This window comes from Corvus moneduloides, chromosome 5 (genome assembly GCF_009650955.1).
Source record: "Corvus moneduloides isolate bCorMon1 chromosome 5, bCorMon1.pri, whole genome shotgun sequence".
Taxonomy (NCBI): Eukaryota; Metazoa; Chordata; class Aves; order Passeriformes; family Corvidae; genus Corvus; species Corvus moneduloides.
This window is the reverse complement of record NC_045480.1, coordinates 36,138,234-36,156,677: the sequence shown is the minus strand read 5'-3', so window position 1 is coordinate 36,156,677 and position 18,444 is coordinate 36,138,234. Positions and strand designations below refer to the sequence as shown.

The 18,444-nt window shown below is 36.7% G+C and overlaps 1 protein-coding gene across 5 annotated transcripts in view; it reads right to left on the bottom strand.

Moving 5' to 3' along the window:
* The window catches only part of ASB5 (ankyrin repeat and SOCS box containing 5), a 40,509-nt gene that overhangs the window by 14,119 nt on the left and 7,946 nt on the right, over nt 1-18,444 (bottom strand). The window contains exon 1 of one of the 5 annotated variants that reach the window (XM_032110362.1): nt 14,529-14,739. The exons of 2 other annotated variants lie outside the window; for them this stretch is intronic. In XM_032110362.1, the coding sequence (XP_031966253.1) occupies nt 14,529-14,724 (196 nt within the window). In that variant the 5' untranslated portion in view covers nt 14,725-14,739. Of the gene's footprint in view, nt 1-2,319; nt 2,598-14,528; nt 14,740-18,444 lie in introns of those variants that run through there. 2 more of the 5 variants (XM_032110364.1, XM_032110366.1) reach the window with 2 other exon arrangements.

Here is an 18,444-nt window from a genome sequence, read left to right as displayed (position 1 = left end):
GCCATTGCTCATGCACAGGTTGTTTTTTCCATCTTCTTGAAGCCTCAACAACTGTCTGGATATTTTTCTAACCAAAATTAGCTTGCAAAGTCTGTGTGCCCTAGATAGAATTCCAAGGTGTAAAATCACATAAACTTCCAAATTCAGTAATCTATTACATCCACACCAGGTTTGACTTGAGTAGAAGGAGCAACTGGTAATATTCTTTGACTGTTATTATTTCCTTGGACAAGTCACTAAAACAAAGCAAGGGTTTTTCAGCCCCCTTCCCAACTAAAAGGTGACAGAAAAGGCATATGGACATTCTGAGCTGAGCTCAGACTCTGGAGGATTTATGTCTGGAATAATTTTGCTCCTCAAACACAGTCTCAGCCTCAATCCATACTACAAGCAATTTTTCCCAAACTGTGCTGAGAATTCTCAGTATTTTCCCAGCCTGCCTGAGAGAGAATGCAGCACAGAGCCTAATCCCAAGCCTTATAAGCAGTAAGCAATTGTGCAGCAAAACTGGGCCCAGTGTGTGATTTTTGTCACATCCACAAGATTTTGGAGTTGGGGCCCCTCAAGCCAATAGGCTGAAGGCCTTTTCCCACTCTGACTGTCCTTTCACTCTTCTATCCAATATTATGATATATTCCATCTTTTGCATCAGTTTCAGTCCATTTTCCAATCTATTTAATTACAGACTGCATTGCAGTATGACTTTCTCTTCCTTTGCTCTGCAAGGGTGCCTGCAGAGTCAAGTCAGGTTTGGATACCTCCATGGATGAAATAGGAAGGAAAGAAGCATCCTTCAGACTTGATAAAAGATATACTTGTTATTCAAGTGAACTGCAACAGTCAGAAGCCTTAAGTGCAACAGAAGTCTCAGCACTTCAGGACGTCCATCAATAAACAGATATTCCCAGTGTGGCAATCACAAAGAGGCTCTAAGTAGCTAGACCCTGTTAAGATGGATTCTTCAGAAAATTTTAGTTTCCATATTTTACTTCGATTCTGAGAATTTCAAAACTAGACGAATTATGGCTATTTCTTTGTGAGAGTAGCAAGAGAGCCTAATCTTCAACCATATAATAGAGTGGCTAGTACTAATGCTGATGAACTGTTGTGAAATTTCTTTTCAGCTGAGAGAGACTGTCCAAGTTCTTTTGGAAACTACTGACCTAACGAGCTACAATCACCATTAATAAAAGTTTCTTTAGGTCAGGAAATCTTAGCCCAAACAGTGAAAAACATGGGGGCAAAAGATGCTCTGCATATTAAAACCGATGAATAAACGCAACCATACAGTGTCATTGCATTCAAATGGTTACTTGGAAGAGAAGGAAACTGGTGCTTAAACTCTTGAATACTGCTTAGTTCTAAAACTGTCAATACCAGAAACCATCAAAGGTATTTTAAGAATAACTCTGATTTCTATAACATATAGCTATATTTTACATGGTAAATTCCTTTATGCACAACATATAAACTCACTCCCGTCTACTCCTTTCCTTGACTATTTTAACATCTCCAGTTTTTTATTTTATATCGTATTATCATGAATTTCAAGTTTGACTTCCTTAATGTTTGTTTCACTCTAAAACTTATGATATCATCAACATTAAATGGAATTATGATCACTCTTTAAAAAAAATTTCTCTTAAGACTCTTGCAATTATTCAAAGCTCCCTTTTACACACTTGGATTATGAAAAAAATATAGGAAAATATGGCACAGGCAATAGGAGTCCTAAACACTTCTAACTGAGTTTGCTCCTCATTGCTGAAAAAGTCAGTGTTCAGAACTTAAATACCTCCTAAGTACTTCTCTACGGAAAGCCTTGCAATTATATCTTTGTCCTTAGTATCTTAGTACAGGACAATAATTCTGTCACCTGTGTTCATCTATTGCCTCCTATTTCAGCTATCTATAGACTCCTTACACATAAAGTGATATGTAAAGTTTACTCCTCCCCCTCCTTTCATTCCCTGGTTCCCCATAGTAAACCATTAACCTTCAGTATCCAGTTACCTTGTGACAGGACAGCAAAAGTCAGGGTAAGTCAAGCCTTAAACACTTGCATAAAACAAATAGGGCAGATAAACAAGAAATGGTATTTTAGATCAGCTGATAAGAGAGCAGAAAGAACGAAAATAGCCTCAGTACCCTTGTGTTAACCCATGCAAGACAATAAAGTGCCACTAACAAAAGCATGCATTTACACTACAGCTAGGAGAAAAAAACCCCACAAAAATCAGTTTTATAGCTATACCATCATAAACTGGGTCAGCTTAGCATATTTCAGTACCCGGTTTCTGAAATGGCTGCTATACTAACCTTGGCTGGTCAGAATACCCCAGCTAGATTTCCGTTTTGCAGGACACTCCCCTACACTTTCTAGGCGTCTTTTGGGGAGATTCTGGCTCCTCTGAGCAGCAGTGTTTGTTGTCATGATCTGTTTCTCGAGGAAAGCCTGTCTGTCATTGGTGCAGGTACTCTGGTCTGACGAACATCCACAAATGGATTTCTACTACCTTTTTTCTTTTTTCCTTTTGGTTTTTCACAAAGGATCTTGCTGTACCTACTGTAGAATGGCTACAACACTGAAATCCATTCAGTTACATTTACTAGCTTGGACTAGTGACTACGGAGTGGGGGAAGGGAGGGACTGCTCCAGCATTTTCTATTTTTAAAACAGAGAAAGAATCAGCTTAGCTACAGCATGAGTCTTAACTATTTACATGGTTTAAATGGAAAGAAGGTGTTAATTTTTTAATCATTTAGCACACAAAAAGAAACAGATTCTTAAAGCATAAGTATTCAAATACTTTGCTGCTTGAATACCAAGCAGCTTAAAACAGAAAACCAAAATTATTCTATCAGAATAGAAATTCTTTTAAGAATAGTAACAACAATTATTACTGCATCAGGTTTTACTTATATGTAATGTGCAGTTAAGACTGATTTTAGAATTCAGGAGAATCCATGAAACTGTGAAGCACTCCTGGTTACCTGTGGTTTGTTTCTTGGGTTTTTTTAATAGGGGGCAAGTTATCCTATAAATGTCAACAGAAACTAAGTCCTGAATAAAAGCATGTTTTGACTAAAAAATAATGGTTATTTTGAAAGTCTGATCCCATTATGAAAGTAAGACTGTAGTCTTGTCAGAAGAAGCACAAGTCAATAGTTTTTAAAAAATAATAACAAAACCAACCAAATAGTGCTAGAATTTTTTGTTCTTTACCATGTATCAGATATCTGCAGAGAGAAGCAATCCAGGATAAAATTCCATCACGGTTAAAGACAGTGATTTCTCTGTAATAATAGCATGTTAAAATGCTGCCTTTATGTCCCTGGCATTTCTTTCTAGTATTTCCTCATTATGCTCTTCTATATATATAAAACTAGCCAGTTGTAAATGTTTAACAAGCATATCAACATTACTGAGTTTCACTAATACTACTTTTTTTAGGTACCTGACAAAATTTAATTCCTAAAATTCTGAAATAATACTCAGATATTTAATGAAACTTTCTATATCTCTCTTGGTTTTCTTTAAGAGAAAATCAGAGGCAAGATTATAGTTAGATAGGGTGAAGGGAAGAAAAAGGAGCAGCTGCAAATTTCACCTTGAAATTACTGCACATAAGAACTGCTGTACTTGGAATAGTGCTACACTCTTTACAGAACAGAAGCAGGTGGGCTACTGCTCTTCCCATGAGACAGAACAAAACAGCACTCTCACAGACACTAGGCTGCTTTCAGACAACTCTCTTCCTCAGGTTTTATCCAGCTGAATGAATCAGAATATCTCTGAGACTGAAATAAACTCTTCAACGTATCCAGCAATCAGACTCTGCATGTAAATCTGAAACAGAGCTTTCACAAAAGGGCTCATTATAAATGGGACATTATAAATGTATCACTTTAATACTAGAATTATGTGTTACTTTTTAGTGCTTTCTTCCAAGTAAATAAATACTGGAAGAGGAATTAACAGGCAAGCGTACTAGGGATACGTACACACATGCCTGTGCAGGAAAATACCAGCATTGTTCTCCTGTCAGAAATAAGCACTGACAGCTTTTGTACTTGCCATGGCTCTGAGGCTCATCTCAGTTCTAAATTTCCATTAGGAATGGAATTCCAGGACTCTCAGAAGAAGGTGGTGAGGATCAAGATCAAGCAAAGCATCTGGAACTGCAGAGCAGGAATTGACATTGGTCTGGCAAGAAAAAACCTACATTTTTTTGTAGGAGTTTCGTGGGTGAGGTTGTCAGCTGAGAATGAATCTGTCTCTTTCTACAGGAGTGGTACAAACCTGGAAGTACTTCATACATATGCTTTCCACATTTATTCCAGCCTCCATTCTCTCTTACTAGCCTGGGAGGTGTGACTGGCAGGAGCAAGGAAACCAGCAGGTACACAGACAGCTGCCATGGCTCCAAGAGGCAGACCCCCACAGGAGTCAGCATCACCTGCTCTCTTGTCCAGACAACTGCACAGGAAGCAATGAGCTACCAATGCAGTTAGACCACTCCCAAAATCCTCCACCTTCAAAGCACGGCTTATAGGTAAAGTATCTTTATTCCATAGAGATATTCCATAGATGCTTGCCACTCATTGAGTTACTTTGAATACTCCAGAGGACATTAGTAAAATACACATTTTTGTGCTTTAAAGAAGGCAAAGCTTTGCCAGTTCAGGACTCTAGAAGGAACTTTTCACTAAATTCTGCTAGACCCAACCATTCATCCTCTAGGAAAAACCCATTAAAAAGTCCTATTAAAACAGTTCATAAATACAAATTCAAAAAAAAAAAAAAGGTAAAACATCATCAGAAATCATCTGAAATGATGTTCAAAATATACTTGAGATGAAGGAATGAACATGATTAAAACCATAGAGTAAGGCTGAAGACTGTGCTATTTCACTTCCACCTCTGACATGGAATTGCTTAATGAAAGTGAGATCCTTCTCATGCCAACCATCTATGCCCTGGGCTACATTAGCTACAAAATAAAATCAGTGTCCTTCAACTTCATTAGGCAATAAAACTTCTAACCCTCGAAAGTACAGAACTACCCAGGCTTAGTCCTGAGAGTCTGCTCTTCAGATTTTTTTTCTATAGAAGACACTCAAACACTTAGAAAATCTGCCCAAAAACCTATAACAGAAGTCTAAGTAGGTGTCCAAGCACATACAAAATACAGTTGACCATTACTTTTCCTGACTTGGCAAAGAAGGAATTAGGGGCAGCATTTAGATTACAGTTACTCATGGAAGTTACCTTCAAAAAAGCAGCCAGGAAAGGGGCAGAGACTACAGTCTGAGAGCAAGCAAACTAGAAGACTTTACTGATGAGTTTGGCATTCTGACCTAATTTAGCATACAAGCTTTAAATAAAGCACTATGTTACATTTCATTAATAATTAGTTCTGTTCAAATTTATAACCCAGAGGAAGAAGTGTTAAAGAAAACTTTCAAAATCTTTTTATTCTAGATTTTTGTCCAAAGAAATGTCAGTACAGTTTCAACACTTCCATGCCAGCACATAGCTCTGAGTTCAAAGGGGCAGCAGTCCTTAACAGGTGGGAATGAAAATAGAAGTACATTTTTGTTCCTCCCTTTCAGCGGGGAACTCATTCTGTTTTCAAGACTGTTTTTTATGTCAACAGAGATGCAACTGTGGTAAGACACAAAAAATGTGTTAATAAAAGCAACAATACCAAAACCCCCTTGACCTTTCAACACATGATGCAGTCCAATGCACTACAGTCCAAATTACTATAACAATAATTTGTCTTAGGAAAATTTGGAAAAAATTGCACCATTTTCAAATGTCATAGATGAGTATTTTGTGTGCAGCCCTCTCAAACCAGCAAACTGATGACCCACCTTGCTTCCCAAATTGTTCTGTACTTTCAGGTTACTCTGTTTTTATGACCAGGATTATTACGGGGCCACAGTGACTGCATGGAACCTGCCACACTAAATTCTGGAACAGGACTAGAAACTGACTCTTCCTGCTCATGTGATCCACACCCTGCAACCATGAAGCTGAAATGACAGACAGGCTCCCTGTGGCTCAGTGCCAGTACCCCAGGAGTAGCCTGTCATTTGACATAGCCAGAAACGAACCAGAAGAGATCTTGAACATTCTTTCCTGTAGGAGATGCCAAGATGAAGCAAATTTTAGAAGAATTGATGAGCTGTGGTTACTGACAAAAACAGAATCCTACAAGGCCACAGTGGTGTCACTGTTACATCCTGTAGTGCCAGCTCAAGGCCAAGGAACTTAAATGCACCATAAAAGTACAGGGATAAAGCTCTAAGAGCAGAACAGAGAAAGGCCTGGAATAACTTTTCATTTGTTTGTTAAACAGATTCTTGTATCAAGCCATACTTCATGGCAAGTATGGTGGTGATCTAAGTCATTAGCAGGCAACCAGAAGCTTAGGCATTATCCAGGTGTCACCAATCAGCCCTCTTGACAAATACCAGCAGATATGTAGATAATGCTTTAATGGTCACTAGTTACTTAAGCATAAAATGACATTTCTTTACACCATTTTAAGCACTAAAAAAGTCTATTACATACTCTCAATACAATCTCATCACTGTTTCTTAGATGGAAATCCAAATTAGTAGTAGTAGTAGTATTTGATGATGAATGATGATGTTAGCAACAGCATGGTTGGATGGCAAGTAATTTTCCTACCTCTTCCCCTGAGATTTTTACAGCTGTTACACCTTGTATCCTTGAATGCTGGGAACAATAACTTAAGGTTAAAAAAATATTTAAACTTCTGTTATGACAAAGGCTTTGTCTCAGGCCTCCCAGAAGTCAAATACGGAACAATGATACATTTATCACATTTCTTGGCTTGTGGATTTGCAACGTGTAACTGCCAGACTCTTCATGCAGACAGGCAGCATTAACATAGAATATTTGCTAATATGTAAACTAAACAAAATCACAGAAGTCATGTGGCTGAACCTACGTAAAACAGTCACCAAGCAGGCCTGAGCTTCAGATATTGACAGAAAGACACACACAGGCATGAAACCAGTAGTCAGCATAGGAATGGAAAAGGGCACCCCAGAGAGACTCTTCAGCCAATTACGGTGAAAGAACAGCCATAAAGAGATTGTATCTGTTGCCAGAAAGACTCCAGACATGGCAGAGGGCAACATCCACTAGTGCAACAGATGCAGCATGCCACAAAGGATTTATGGCCAACCAGCCAGCATGGCTGCAGTCATGAGCAGAGCTCAGTACTTAGGCACGCAATGCAATTCCCCCCAAGCCATCATCATCTAACTGGCAGCAGTTCACTCGCTGTTTGCCTGCATTGCGAAAGTTTAAGAACATCCCCTACGAGAGTGGAATGTGAATAGCAAAACCCTGGCCATAAGAATCCTGTGGCTGAAGGAAGGAACATCAGCTTCAGGGAGCTATGCTATTTTGGTCTTCCCCTGTTGCCATATGCCCCACCAAGGCAAAAAAGACCAGTGCAGGTGGTAAAACTGAGCTTGCTCCGAGCCAATACTGCAGTTTTCTACATACTCCCTTTAGCACCAGTTCTCTTTAAAGCCTTTTAGAGATTTTGCTCCAGGATTGCCTTTCAGTCTTATTGCTATGCACCTTTAAAACCCCAGGCTATAAGCTATATCAGAGTTCATAATGCTAATTTTGTACTTGTATTATTTCATAAGCTTATTATTCATTTAACACAGAAAAATGGAGAAATCAATTGATGCAGGTTATTTCCATGTGAGTTTAGAGTGCACACTCCAAGCAAGTGTATGGGACCTAGGTTGGTGACAAGTTAAGGTCCATCTTCAGGAAGAAATACATTTCAAGGAAGCACACCATTTCAAGGAGGAAACCAACCAAAATATGCAGCTGGTGGACCTCAAGGAGGTCCTGAAAAACACAAAAGAGTAAAAAACCCCCACAAACAAATCCACATGTAGGCTATATCAGTTTCTTTCAGGGAGGCAAACATGCAAACATGCTCCAGCATGTGTATTCACTAGAAGTTTCTGTAGCCTCAGAAATTTTCTTTAAGATGAGGGATGTAAAAAATGTAAAATTTGAATTAAAAGTAACATGCTTGCCAACAGGTGTTCCTGCAAATAAGTCAGAGCTCTGGCCATGCCGATTTAGCTGTATCACATATCTCCGAGCAAAACCTCTTTAAGGTAGAATACGTACTTCAGAAAAGAATGGTTCTGAGATTTGTCTGACATGTGGTGTCATTTTCTTCCTTCAAAGCAAGTATCTTATTGGCTTTATTTTGAAGTATGACTCTTCTTTGGCAGTCATTTTCCAAAATAGGCAAAGTTATTTGGCATAAAAGAGAAAGTGATGAGCTCCATCTAAAAAGTCCCCCCTTCTAAACTTTCAAAAAAGAATATTCACACTATCTTAAGCATTTTTACACCATTAGCTTACGTGCTGCAAATGAAAAACAAATGCTAAATGTGGTGCCTTACACCAAGTGGTATGGTGAATAGGTATGCCATACAGTATTCCTATCATTGCTAAATGAATCTCTATTGTATCCAGGAAACTAGGAGAGGTCTTGGGTGGCTTTTATTAATAGAACTGTGATCTCTATGGAATGCAAGTTGAGAAAATGCCTCATGCCTGTATTCCCTACCTAACAACTGTTGCTGAGTGGCATTATCAATTGCAACTCGTTAGGATAAAATAAAAACGAAAACTTTGTTCTAATCATTCACTACAGTTCAAAACATGATCAAGCCTTCCAAACAGTGGATCTCTGCAGTGAACCACAGCATTATTGACTATTTCTGAGCTGTATTTTAAGGACTGGTTTCTAGGGACTACCCAAGTAGTGTACAAAAAGAAAAGGAAACAGAAAACTTCATAGTGTTTACCAGTTTCTGGAAGAAGATGGAGACTCCAGTTCTGAACTACCACAATCCTGTCGATGGCTTAATTTAGCCTAACTAGGAGCAGCTAGGGTACTGAGCTTTCCTACCGTGCCTGACCAAGGCAGATACAGCAAAGATGGGTAGCTTAGAATTTGCTACAGTCATTCAAGAGTACACTTTTTTAAGCTTAGAAGAAGCCAGGGCATATTCACCTCTCCTGTTCTGTAAAACCAGTATGTATTTTAAGAAGTATACTACAAACACAATTTCTGGTAACTTTCACTTACACAGTTATTCATAAAGTGAAAGCTTATACAAATTTTTGTGAAGAGAATCGACATCATTAAAAAATAGAATATTTAAGATAAATCATTTTACATTCTCAGAACTGCTTAGCTTGCCTATCAGACCCCAGGTATCTGTATATGTACATGAATAGCTGTTTGTTGTTTACGTTAACCTCTGCAAATTTATTTTTTTCATAAGAAGGTTCCTCTCTATCACTTTCTGCTTGCAGCTAAATATATTTTGACAATTACTGAGTAACACATTTACTTTTGATAAAACAGACACTTTTTTCCCTTATAAAAAGGTTTATGAGTGGGAACTATGCTTCCTTCTAAAAAGTTATCTGTAGTAACAAAGTATAGACTCTTCCATACAAACTGAGATCTTACCAGTATTTGTTGGCAGAGTTTATGTCTTACAGACCCAAAACATCTGATAATGTATTAACTCTTCAGATTTGATACATAAACTTTGAATCCACCTCATACCACAGCACCACTACCTCACCCTAAAGCAACTGAACTATAGAACTCATCTGAAGCTCCATCCACCCCAGTGCTCATACACACGGAGCACTTTCATGATACGACCAGTTATAGCAGGAAGAGTCTAAAAGTTGCTTTTGACCCTCCAGTGTTTATCCAGCAACAGCTGTACAAAAGGCTGAGTTGTTAGCTCTTCACAGATCTGGAAATACCATGAGAAGAAATGCTACTGTGCAGATCACTGTCATTACACATAGTCTGCTAAGGAGCTAAATATACCCAAAGTTAATTTTCAAGTTAGTTTATTCTTGTATATCAGTTTGTAGGGCACAGAATTTTAAAATGGAACATATACTTGCTATGACTCTATTCATTAAGAAAGCAATTAATAAAATGTTGACCTCTGCAAAATTTCAAATGCAACGAATATGTAAATGCTCACTTCAACACAATAAATAAAGAAACACTAGGCACAACAACCTATTTACAACACAGCTCTAGTCCCTGATTACAAGGCACTTGGCTCCAAACAACGAATCAGTCCCTTTCAAATCAATGAGGCAAGTGTATATGAGTAAGTGTTTACAAAATTGGCGCCAAAGTTAAAAATAACCCACCAAATGGGACCTTTATAATAGAATGGATCCCCTTTTCATTTAATTTTTTATGGTAGTAATACCACTGACTTCATTAAAAAAAAGAAAGAGTTCAACTCTAATAGCTTATTAGGACACAGGTCTTCAATTCACTTTAAGCAAATGTAAAACACTGCAGAATTCTGTCCTGCATTTGGTGCTATTCAGGCTTTTAACACTGTGAACAGTAGAATAATGTATTTATTTTTATGCAAGCAGTAGATGATACTAATCTGTAGATGCTACAGCTGCTCAGAGGGAAACAATTCAAAACAGGCAAGTAAAATGGAGAAATTGTCTGATACCAAGACAGCATGAAGTTAGCTGAAGGCCAGTACAAAGGACTGAGAGAGGAAAAAGCAAATGCACAGGATAGTGACTTTGTTTTAACATGAAGTTTACAGGCTACAGACTCTCTCCATAATACGTTACTGCTGAGGGGGCAGCATCATTCCAGGAGGTATTACATAGGGTACCATATACATGGCATGTGACACAAGTGTTCCCCTTGTATACAACTAATAGTTCCCCTGGTTACACTAATAAAGTCTCAGCTGGAGCATTCAGTTTAACATGGGAAATTAGACATCAGTAAAGACGTCTGTAAACTATGTACAAACTGGCACAAGTGCAAAGGAGAGCAACTGCAATAACTCCAACTGCTAGAAAATTAAGACTTAGGAGGACAGACTAAGTTAAATCCTTTTTACATTATTCTAGAAAAGAAAAAAAAAAACAGTAGAAGCAGGAAAATGCATGATAATAGTCTTTGAATTGATTAGTTCTCATATGTAGAGAGAAACAACCATATTTCACGTATTTAGTTTGCAGAAATAAAGATTTAGGCCAGTCTTGGGGGAAGTGGGAAGCAGTCTAGTGATGAGAACAGTAAAAACTGCAATTGGTTGCATAAGGATGCTGCAGAAATCACTATTACTAAGCATTTTAAAAACAGGTTAACCAAACTTTTGACAGATAACTCATGTATATTTGATCCTAGAGCATTCAATTTACCTCTGAAGGTACCTTTCACCTATACACAAGAAAAATTTTACTCAGACATCATTTCCACAAAAAAATTAATGTGACTTATAATTAGTAGAGCTTTTATATGCACTTTTTTGGTCTTAGCTGATGCTGAACACTGGTCTAGTTCCTATATTTCAATGCCACATAAACAGTATAATAATTTGTAATTAATTATTGTGACGCTATCCAGCTGTTCACACACTTGAGATCCAAAGGATAGATGGAGTGTAGATTGCTGACTATTGAAACTGAAGAGAAAGTATTCCCGAAAAATTAAGGACCCATTTCGCTACTAACATGCAGCAACAAGACCACACAAGGCAGATGACACAGGTCTTCACCTGCCTCCTTATATTTAATAAAAAGAACAAGTGACAAAGCAAGTCAGCCTTGAAATGTATGATCCCTAGGCCTCAGTTCCTGAACTGACCTCTATCCCTTCAGTTTGACAAAAGGAGTTCCACCAAAAGCTACTGCTCAGTACTTGAAACACCCTCAATTATACAGACTTCCTAAAAGAAAGGCTTATTTTAATTCAAGGGGTCAATTTAGCAAGTATGAAATAATGCCTGTGCCTAGTAGCACATTATTGCCAAAGGTTCTTTTTTCTTCAAAATTATAGCACTCTGTCCTAGCCAAGCCATTATAATAGAAATAAATAATTTTTTGTTATTAAAAGCAAACCTAAAATACCAGTGCTAACAGAATTTTGAGAGTATGTAATCAGGTTAAAACTAGAAAATGAAAAGAAACATTTCCTCTAATTTGAATTACTTATTGAAACACTATAAACTTCAGTTAGCTAATGATAGATGTTGATAATGATTTTCTGTTTTGGTGGTTCTTTGTGTTGTTTTTTTTCTGCCAAGGTTTTTCTGCTACTTGAGAAAAAAGAATGGATAACTAATCAGAAGGATACTCAGTATTTAGTTTTATAATGTAATGTTTCAAGCTGTTTTCATGCTTCATGTTACTTTTTGTACATCTTTTAGATGCTACTTTTAACAGGATATTTTGTTACATGGTATTATATAAACACCATGGAGGCATCCCTGTATTTCACCAACACCAACAAACCAAATCCCACAACACAGTGTGAGTTCAGACACTAGCATGCCTCCTTCTACAGACATCGAACTAAAGTACTGAAAAGATAAGATAAAATAATAATTTTGAGAAGAATTATTTGCATCCCAAAGGAAAAGGATTGCTGCTGTCATTCACAAAAAATGGATGAAAAGCAGATTATGTAACACTAGCTGAACATGTGCTTACAACTGTTTCAAATCTAGAACCAAACACTGCAAGCTGGACAGTGAAAAATGAAGACACACTGATGTTGAACTGCAAAAAGTACAATTCAAGCACAAAATAGTTGCATTAACTATTTTCTTTTAATAAACCAAGCAGAAAACTAGAAACTCTACCATATGTTTGATTCTTTAAATCAATAAAAACCTCTGCTACCTGACCAAAACAGTAACCTGCAAGAGTGATAGATTTCAATCTTTTGCATGGGCCAGCTACTAGAATGCTTAATAATACATTTTTTTAGGTATAATAGATGAGACTTTTGACAAATTACTGAATTACAGACTCCTGGGTTCAGCAACAGGTAACACTGTAGACACTATTTTACTCTCCACCCTGATGTATGTTATTCGTTTCCCTGCAGTTCTTCCCAAGTCTCTTTGCTTCTTTGCCCGGCTTGTGTGTCAGTCTTCCTAAAATGAGCTGCCTTAAAGATGGCCAGCAGTTTCTGGCAAAAAATTCCAGATTTCAAGTAATGCCTTCCCCATTCTCTGCAAGTATTCCTGCCTGTGCTCTTCCTATCCTACTGCAGTGAATATATACATACATACACACACTCTCCCACCCATATATATCTGCACATACACTCACACACAAACACACACATGCACAGCAGTTCAAATGGTGTTATTAACGGGTTCAGATGTAAAAACCCTGGGTTTCAGAGATTGTGCAGAAAACACATGATATAAACCCATCTCAAGTAAATCCTCTGCAAAGTAAGCTAATTCCTGCTTTAGGATTTAAGCCTCTCTTTCTGGCTTGCAAATTTTAATGCCCTTACACAAAATGTCTAGCTTTAGTCCCAACATAGAAGACTGAAAGAATCTTTTGAGTTTGAAACTGTTTCTGGCTCATTTCTATAGTTTCTCACTTTATGTTTCACTTGGGCTACTTCTTCACATTCGTGGTACTTAGGGATGAGTAGTAAAGGCAGTAAGAGGCAAGACAAGTCTTCCTGTTCCACTGCCTAACTCAATTTGATGTCATCCCAGAATACAAGGAACAACAATAAAGACAAGTGAGGTAGCAGGAATCCCAAGCTGAACAAAATCATGGTCCAGTCACGTACCAGCACACCACAATTTAGAAGAAAGAGTGTTCTGTAATGCAAAAGGAAGAATTGAATGAAAATGGTACCTCATTACAGATGAGCTTGGGGCAACAGTTCTGCTGAAGTTCTGCTTGCAAGAACAGAAAAAGGAATTTTCACAAGAGCTCTCAACCCAGTAAAATTTGAAAGGTTTCCACAGAGATGCCCAAAACCTGGCCCTGACAAAGGGTTACTAAGGTTCCTGGTATGTACCAAGATACAACTTATTCAAAGTACATGAGGACTATATCTTCTCAAATAAATTAATGTAAGAAAATTTTACCTTAATCAAGAAATAATTTTCAGAAATATTTGGACTAGTTTCACTAGAATGGTGCAAAATAATATTCTGATATTTCATATGCCAAACATGGAAAATTTCAACTATGCATGGTAAGCTGGGAGTTTACCATTAGGAGCTACTAGGAAAATAGTCCCAGATTGGGAAGTATTCAGCAACCTTATTTATATACAGCCATCCCAAATATAGGCCTCTCTCCTAACAGAACACTAGCTATGATACTTCAGTTTTATTCTGAACTTAATGTTAATCTAAAAATTAAAAAATAAATTTTAAAAAACTGAAAAAAAAAAAAAACCAAACCAAAAAAGTCGCATAATCTAACAACACTCCTACAGATAATTTTTGTTATACAAAACACAGCAACAACTACAGAAACAAAACCCACTCACACATATAATTTGAAAAACTGAATGTAAATGAGGTTAGCAGGTAAGTAATTACCTGAACAACAAAATCCCCAAACAGTAGTGATAACATAGTATGTACAAATATACCTTGTCCTTGAGGAACTCCATAAAATTCAGCAGCTATCCTTGCTGCTTCCTTACGGTTTCCTTTCACAATGTAGAAATGACTAAGTATAGCAAGACTGATCTTCACAAAAAGTTTAAAACAAAAAAGTGAGAGTATAGTAAAGTAGACATTGGATAACTGCTGTGCAAAAGGGCGACTTTCTTCTATGACAGTCATTGCTGCAGCAAAATCTCTGTCAGTGTTTGGGTCAGGCTCTCGAATGTGTTGATAAGATCATATGGCTCCAGCCATGCACTCTTGGGAACAACTGGTCCCGAGGAAAGAAAATATCAGCTGGTCATGATGCCTGCTGCTCAAAATATGACGATTATTTATACTGTACATAGCATTGAGTTCACTACCGCTCTTGCTATCATGTGGGACAGCAGGTTCCAAGATCCTGGATTGTACTTGTTCCACTTAAAAGGTCTGTTGCATTCCAAATTCTGCATTGTTAACTCATTTATTTACATGCTTAAAATACATATTCAAACATACTATTGTAAAACTCTGCAATTGTACTGAACCAGGTAACTCAGATAATCCGTTTTTGCTAAAATATGTTCTGCTGCTGCTTAAGTACAATTGCTCTTTTCTGATATTTCATTTTATGTCAGACTAGTACTTCTTCCTTAAAAAACTAGAACCATATCAGTAAATAATTGAAGTACACATTAATATATAAACAGAGATTTTATATACACCAGCTTTGACAGTCTCTCATTATTTTGCTCAAGCTGAATGAAAGTATCTAGTATACAAAGACTTAAGCACTATATGAAAACAGGTGATAAGAATCAAACATCTAGATATTTTTATGCATAAGACCTTGGAGCATCTAAAATTAAATTAATTAAAATGCAATGATAAATATACAACATGGAAAATTTCTAATAGTTATGATACACATTTCACTGTGCTGCATCATATTACTTTAAACCTATGACAGGACAGGCTTTATTTGTTGGCCAGCTTTAGAGAAGGGAATCTAAATTCCTCAGATATTTTAAGAAATAATGTGCTTTTATACCATAAAGTTATTACTCACAGTCATCAGCAGTCACTCACAAGTTGTTCCATTAGTGTGAGTAATTGCTCAGTAAATTGTGAGTTGCAACATGACACAAACTGAGGAGCTTCATGACAGAACTAGATTTCTAAGTGAACTATAATCCTAAAATAAAGAATCATGACAGCACAAGAAAGGGTCCTGCTCTAAACTTTTATATTTCCTTTTAAATTAAAAAATAGTGTCTTGAATTATAACTTAAAATACTCTACCCAAAGTAATCCTAAACCTTTCTATTCTACCGTGGATTCTTGTTTGGTGATCAGAAAGAAACATTTTAGAATGTTGGCAACTGTCCATCAGGAAAAAAGGGTACGATCCAAATGTCACTGCATCCACAGATCACCCTGACTTCCATGAACGGTATAGCAGATTAGGTACTAAAATACAAAATCATATTTCTGAAAGGAAAGTGGAAACAATAAGGCACCTCTTGTCATCTGACTCTAGGAGTAATTTATTAGAGTAATTTATTAAATTTATTAGAGAAACTAATTTTTTTTCTGGAAACTACATTCAAACAAACCTATATAAATGAAGAAAAGACAACGATAAAAGGAAATGTTCTTGGAAATAAATAACAAGATTTTTAACAGACAGGAAGTTAATTGTGCTTATCTTGAGAGAAACAGGCATTAGGTATTTTTCTTTGAAAAAGATTTAATCCACTTAAAGTCAACCATAACTAGAAAAGGCAATTAAAAAGCAGTTTACATTGTAAACTACATTTGTTGGTAAAAAAAATATGCAATTTTTTACTAAATTTAATTTATAGACATTTTCTCATCCAGACAGAATAGGAACTGCTTTCCTCATACCATTATTAGAAGCGGGAATGAGCACTTAAAATGCCAAATGAAAATCCCTTTTTATATTTGGCACATTGTTATCTGATACTGAATTGAGGTGTCATGTTTTCCACAAATATAAAAGGCATTATGTTCTGAGCTACCACTGCCAATTTCTGTTTCAATCATTAACAGAAATAGTATTTTCCTCAGTAACACACCCAATATTGGAATTTCTTACTTCTTCCATATTTGTACTAGTATTATTAAGCTTAACTTGATCAGTCCACAGAATTCCCCAGCCATCTTATGGACCTGTTTTACAAATTTACCATGCAGAACAAGAAAAAACCATAATTATGTTATAGAAAGCTTTTTCTTTCTTACAGTGTTTTACCTGACCCATTTTTCCTGATTTCATATTGTGCAATCTAGCACCTGCTTTCTCTTAGACTTCTCCCACATTTTGTTAACTTACAAAACAGTCTTTCTTTGTAGAGGCAAAACTCTGAGCAGCAAATACCATAAATAACAGCTGAAGTTAGCAGTACTCAGAATTCATCTTCCCCTTACAATAATGTTTCCTGCTCCTTACAACTGCAGTAGAGAAATCACAAAATAAATTTCTCAATTGTTGGATAGTTTTCTTCAAGTTGAATTTTTCTGTTAAGGTTCAAAAAAAGTAAATTTAAAACTACAATAATAAGGCTGTGCATGCAATTACTATTTTGTAAGCGATGTTTCAAATAATGTCATGGATTTGTAAAACTGCTTTTAGGAACAACATGAAAATTGAGCAGGAAGGTTATTCCTGTATCAAAACTTGCCTTCCGTCCTTTAAAAAATTCCCCTCACCAGTAACAAACTACACTAAGATGAAAAACTACATGAAATCATGAGTTTTGAGAATTCTGGTTCACACATACCCATCAGAAGCTGGGAAAATTACTCTCATAATATTTCCTCTTTTTTTAGAGCTCTATAACTCTAATGTGTCAGCTTAGCTGGAAACTCTCCCAGCCACACAGAACCAAGTCCATCCTAATCTAAGTCTACTAAAGTGCTACAGAAATTACCATTACAGCTTGTTGGCAAAGCCATGCTAGAAGGCACCCAGTCACGAAAACTGAGCAACTGCTTAGAAGTTAACACCCACACAGCATTTTGGGAGAACCAACAATGTGAATGCTGAGACCTGAACACAGAATAGCTGAGAGGAGGCCCATGCAGACTGGGAAACAGAAAGCTACAGCTGTTGTAAGGGAAATCAGAAAATAGAAGCATAGGTAAATAAATAAAGGATCTGACAGTCAGAGCGATGCCATGAAGGACTGTAAAAACGTGGGATGTAAGTGCCCCAATTTTCTATTGCATGGCAATGTGAAGTAACTGGAGTCAGATATTGCAGCACTGCAGAAAAATGAGAGCTTCCAAATGGAAATGCACCATATGTAACAAATGTATAATATTTTAAAGATATCAAAACACTTAAAAAGAGCAGTGGCTTAATCTGGATATTTGCATTTCCCATGTAGTTCTGACTTTTGGGAATGAAATTTCTTGGCCTCATTTCCTCACTAGTAAAATGGGAGTATTCTGAAGATAACTTCATTGCTGTTAAAAAATCACTCAGATATCCTGGTGAAAAGAATACTGAAACTAATAAGGTATCTAATAATTTTTTATTTTAATATAAAATTCAGATTACAAAGGTAAATAAAATGATATCTTGACTGTTCATTCACTTAATGTCGACAAAAGAGATAGGCTGTAAAATTGTTTTAGCAGCTAGGGTTTTACCATAGCACACAAGAAAATGGCAACAAGCTACATTGCAGATTAACGATATTTTGATTTTTATTTTGTTTAAGAAGATAGAAATACTGTGACAGACAAGGATACCCCTACCTTGACATACTAACACTTCCCCAGCAAATAAAACAAGAACAATGTAATGATTCCTCTGATATGCTTCCCCATTTCCGGAAAAAGCCTATTTTAATTTTAAAACCACTTAGGAAACTTTAAATGCTGGAATTT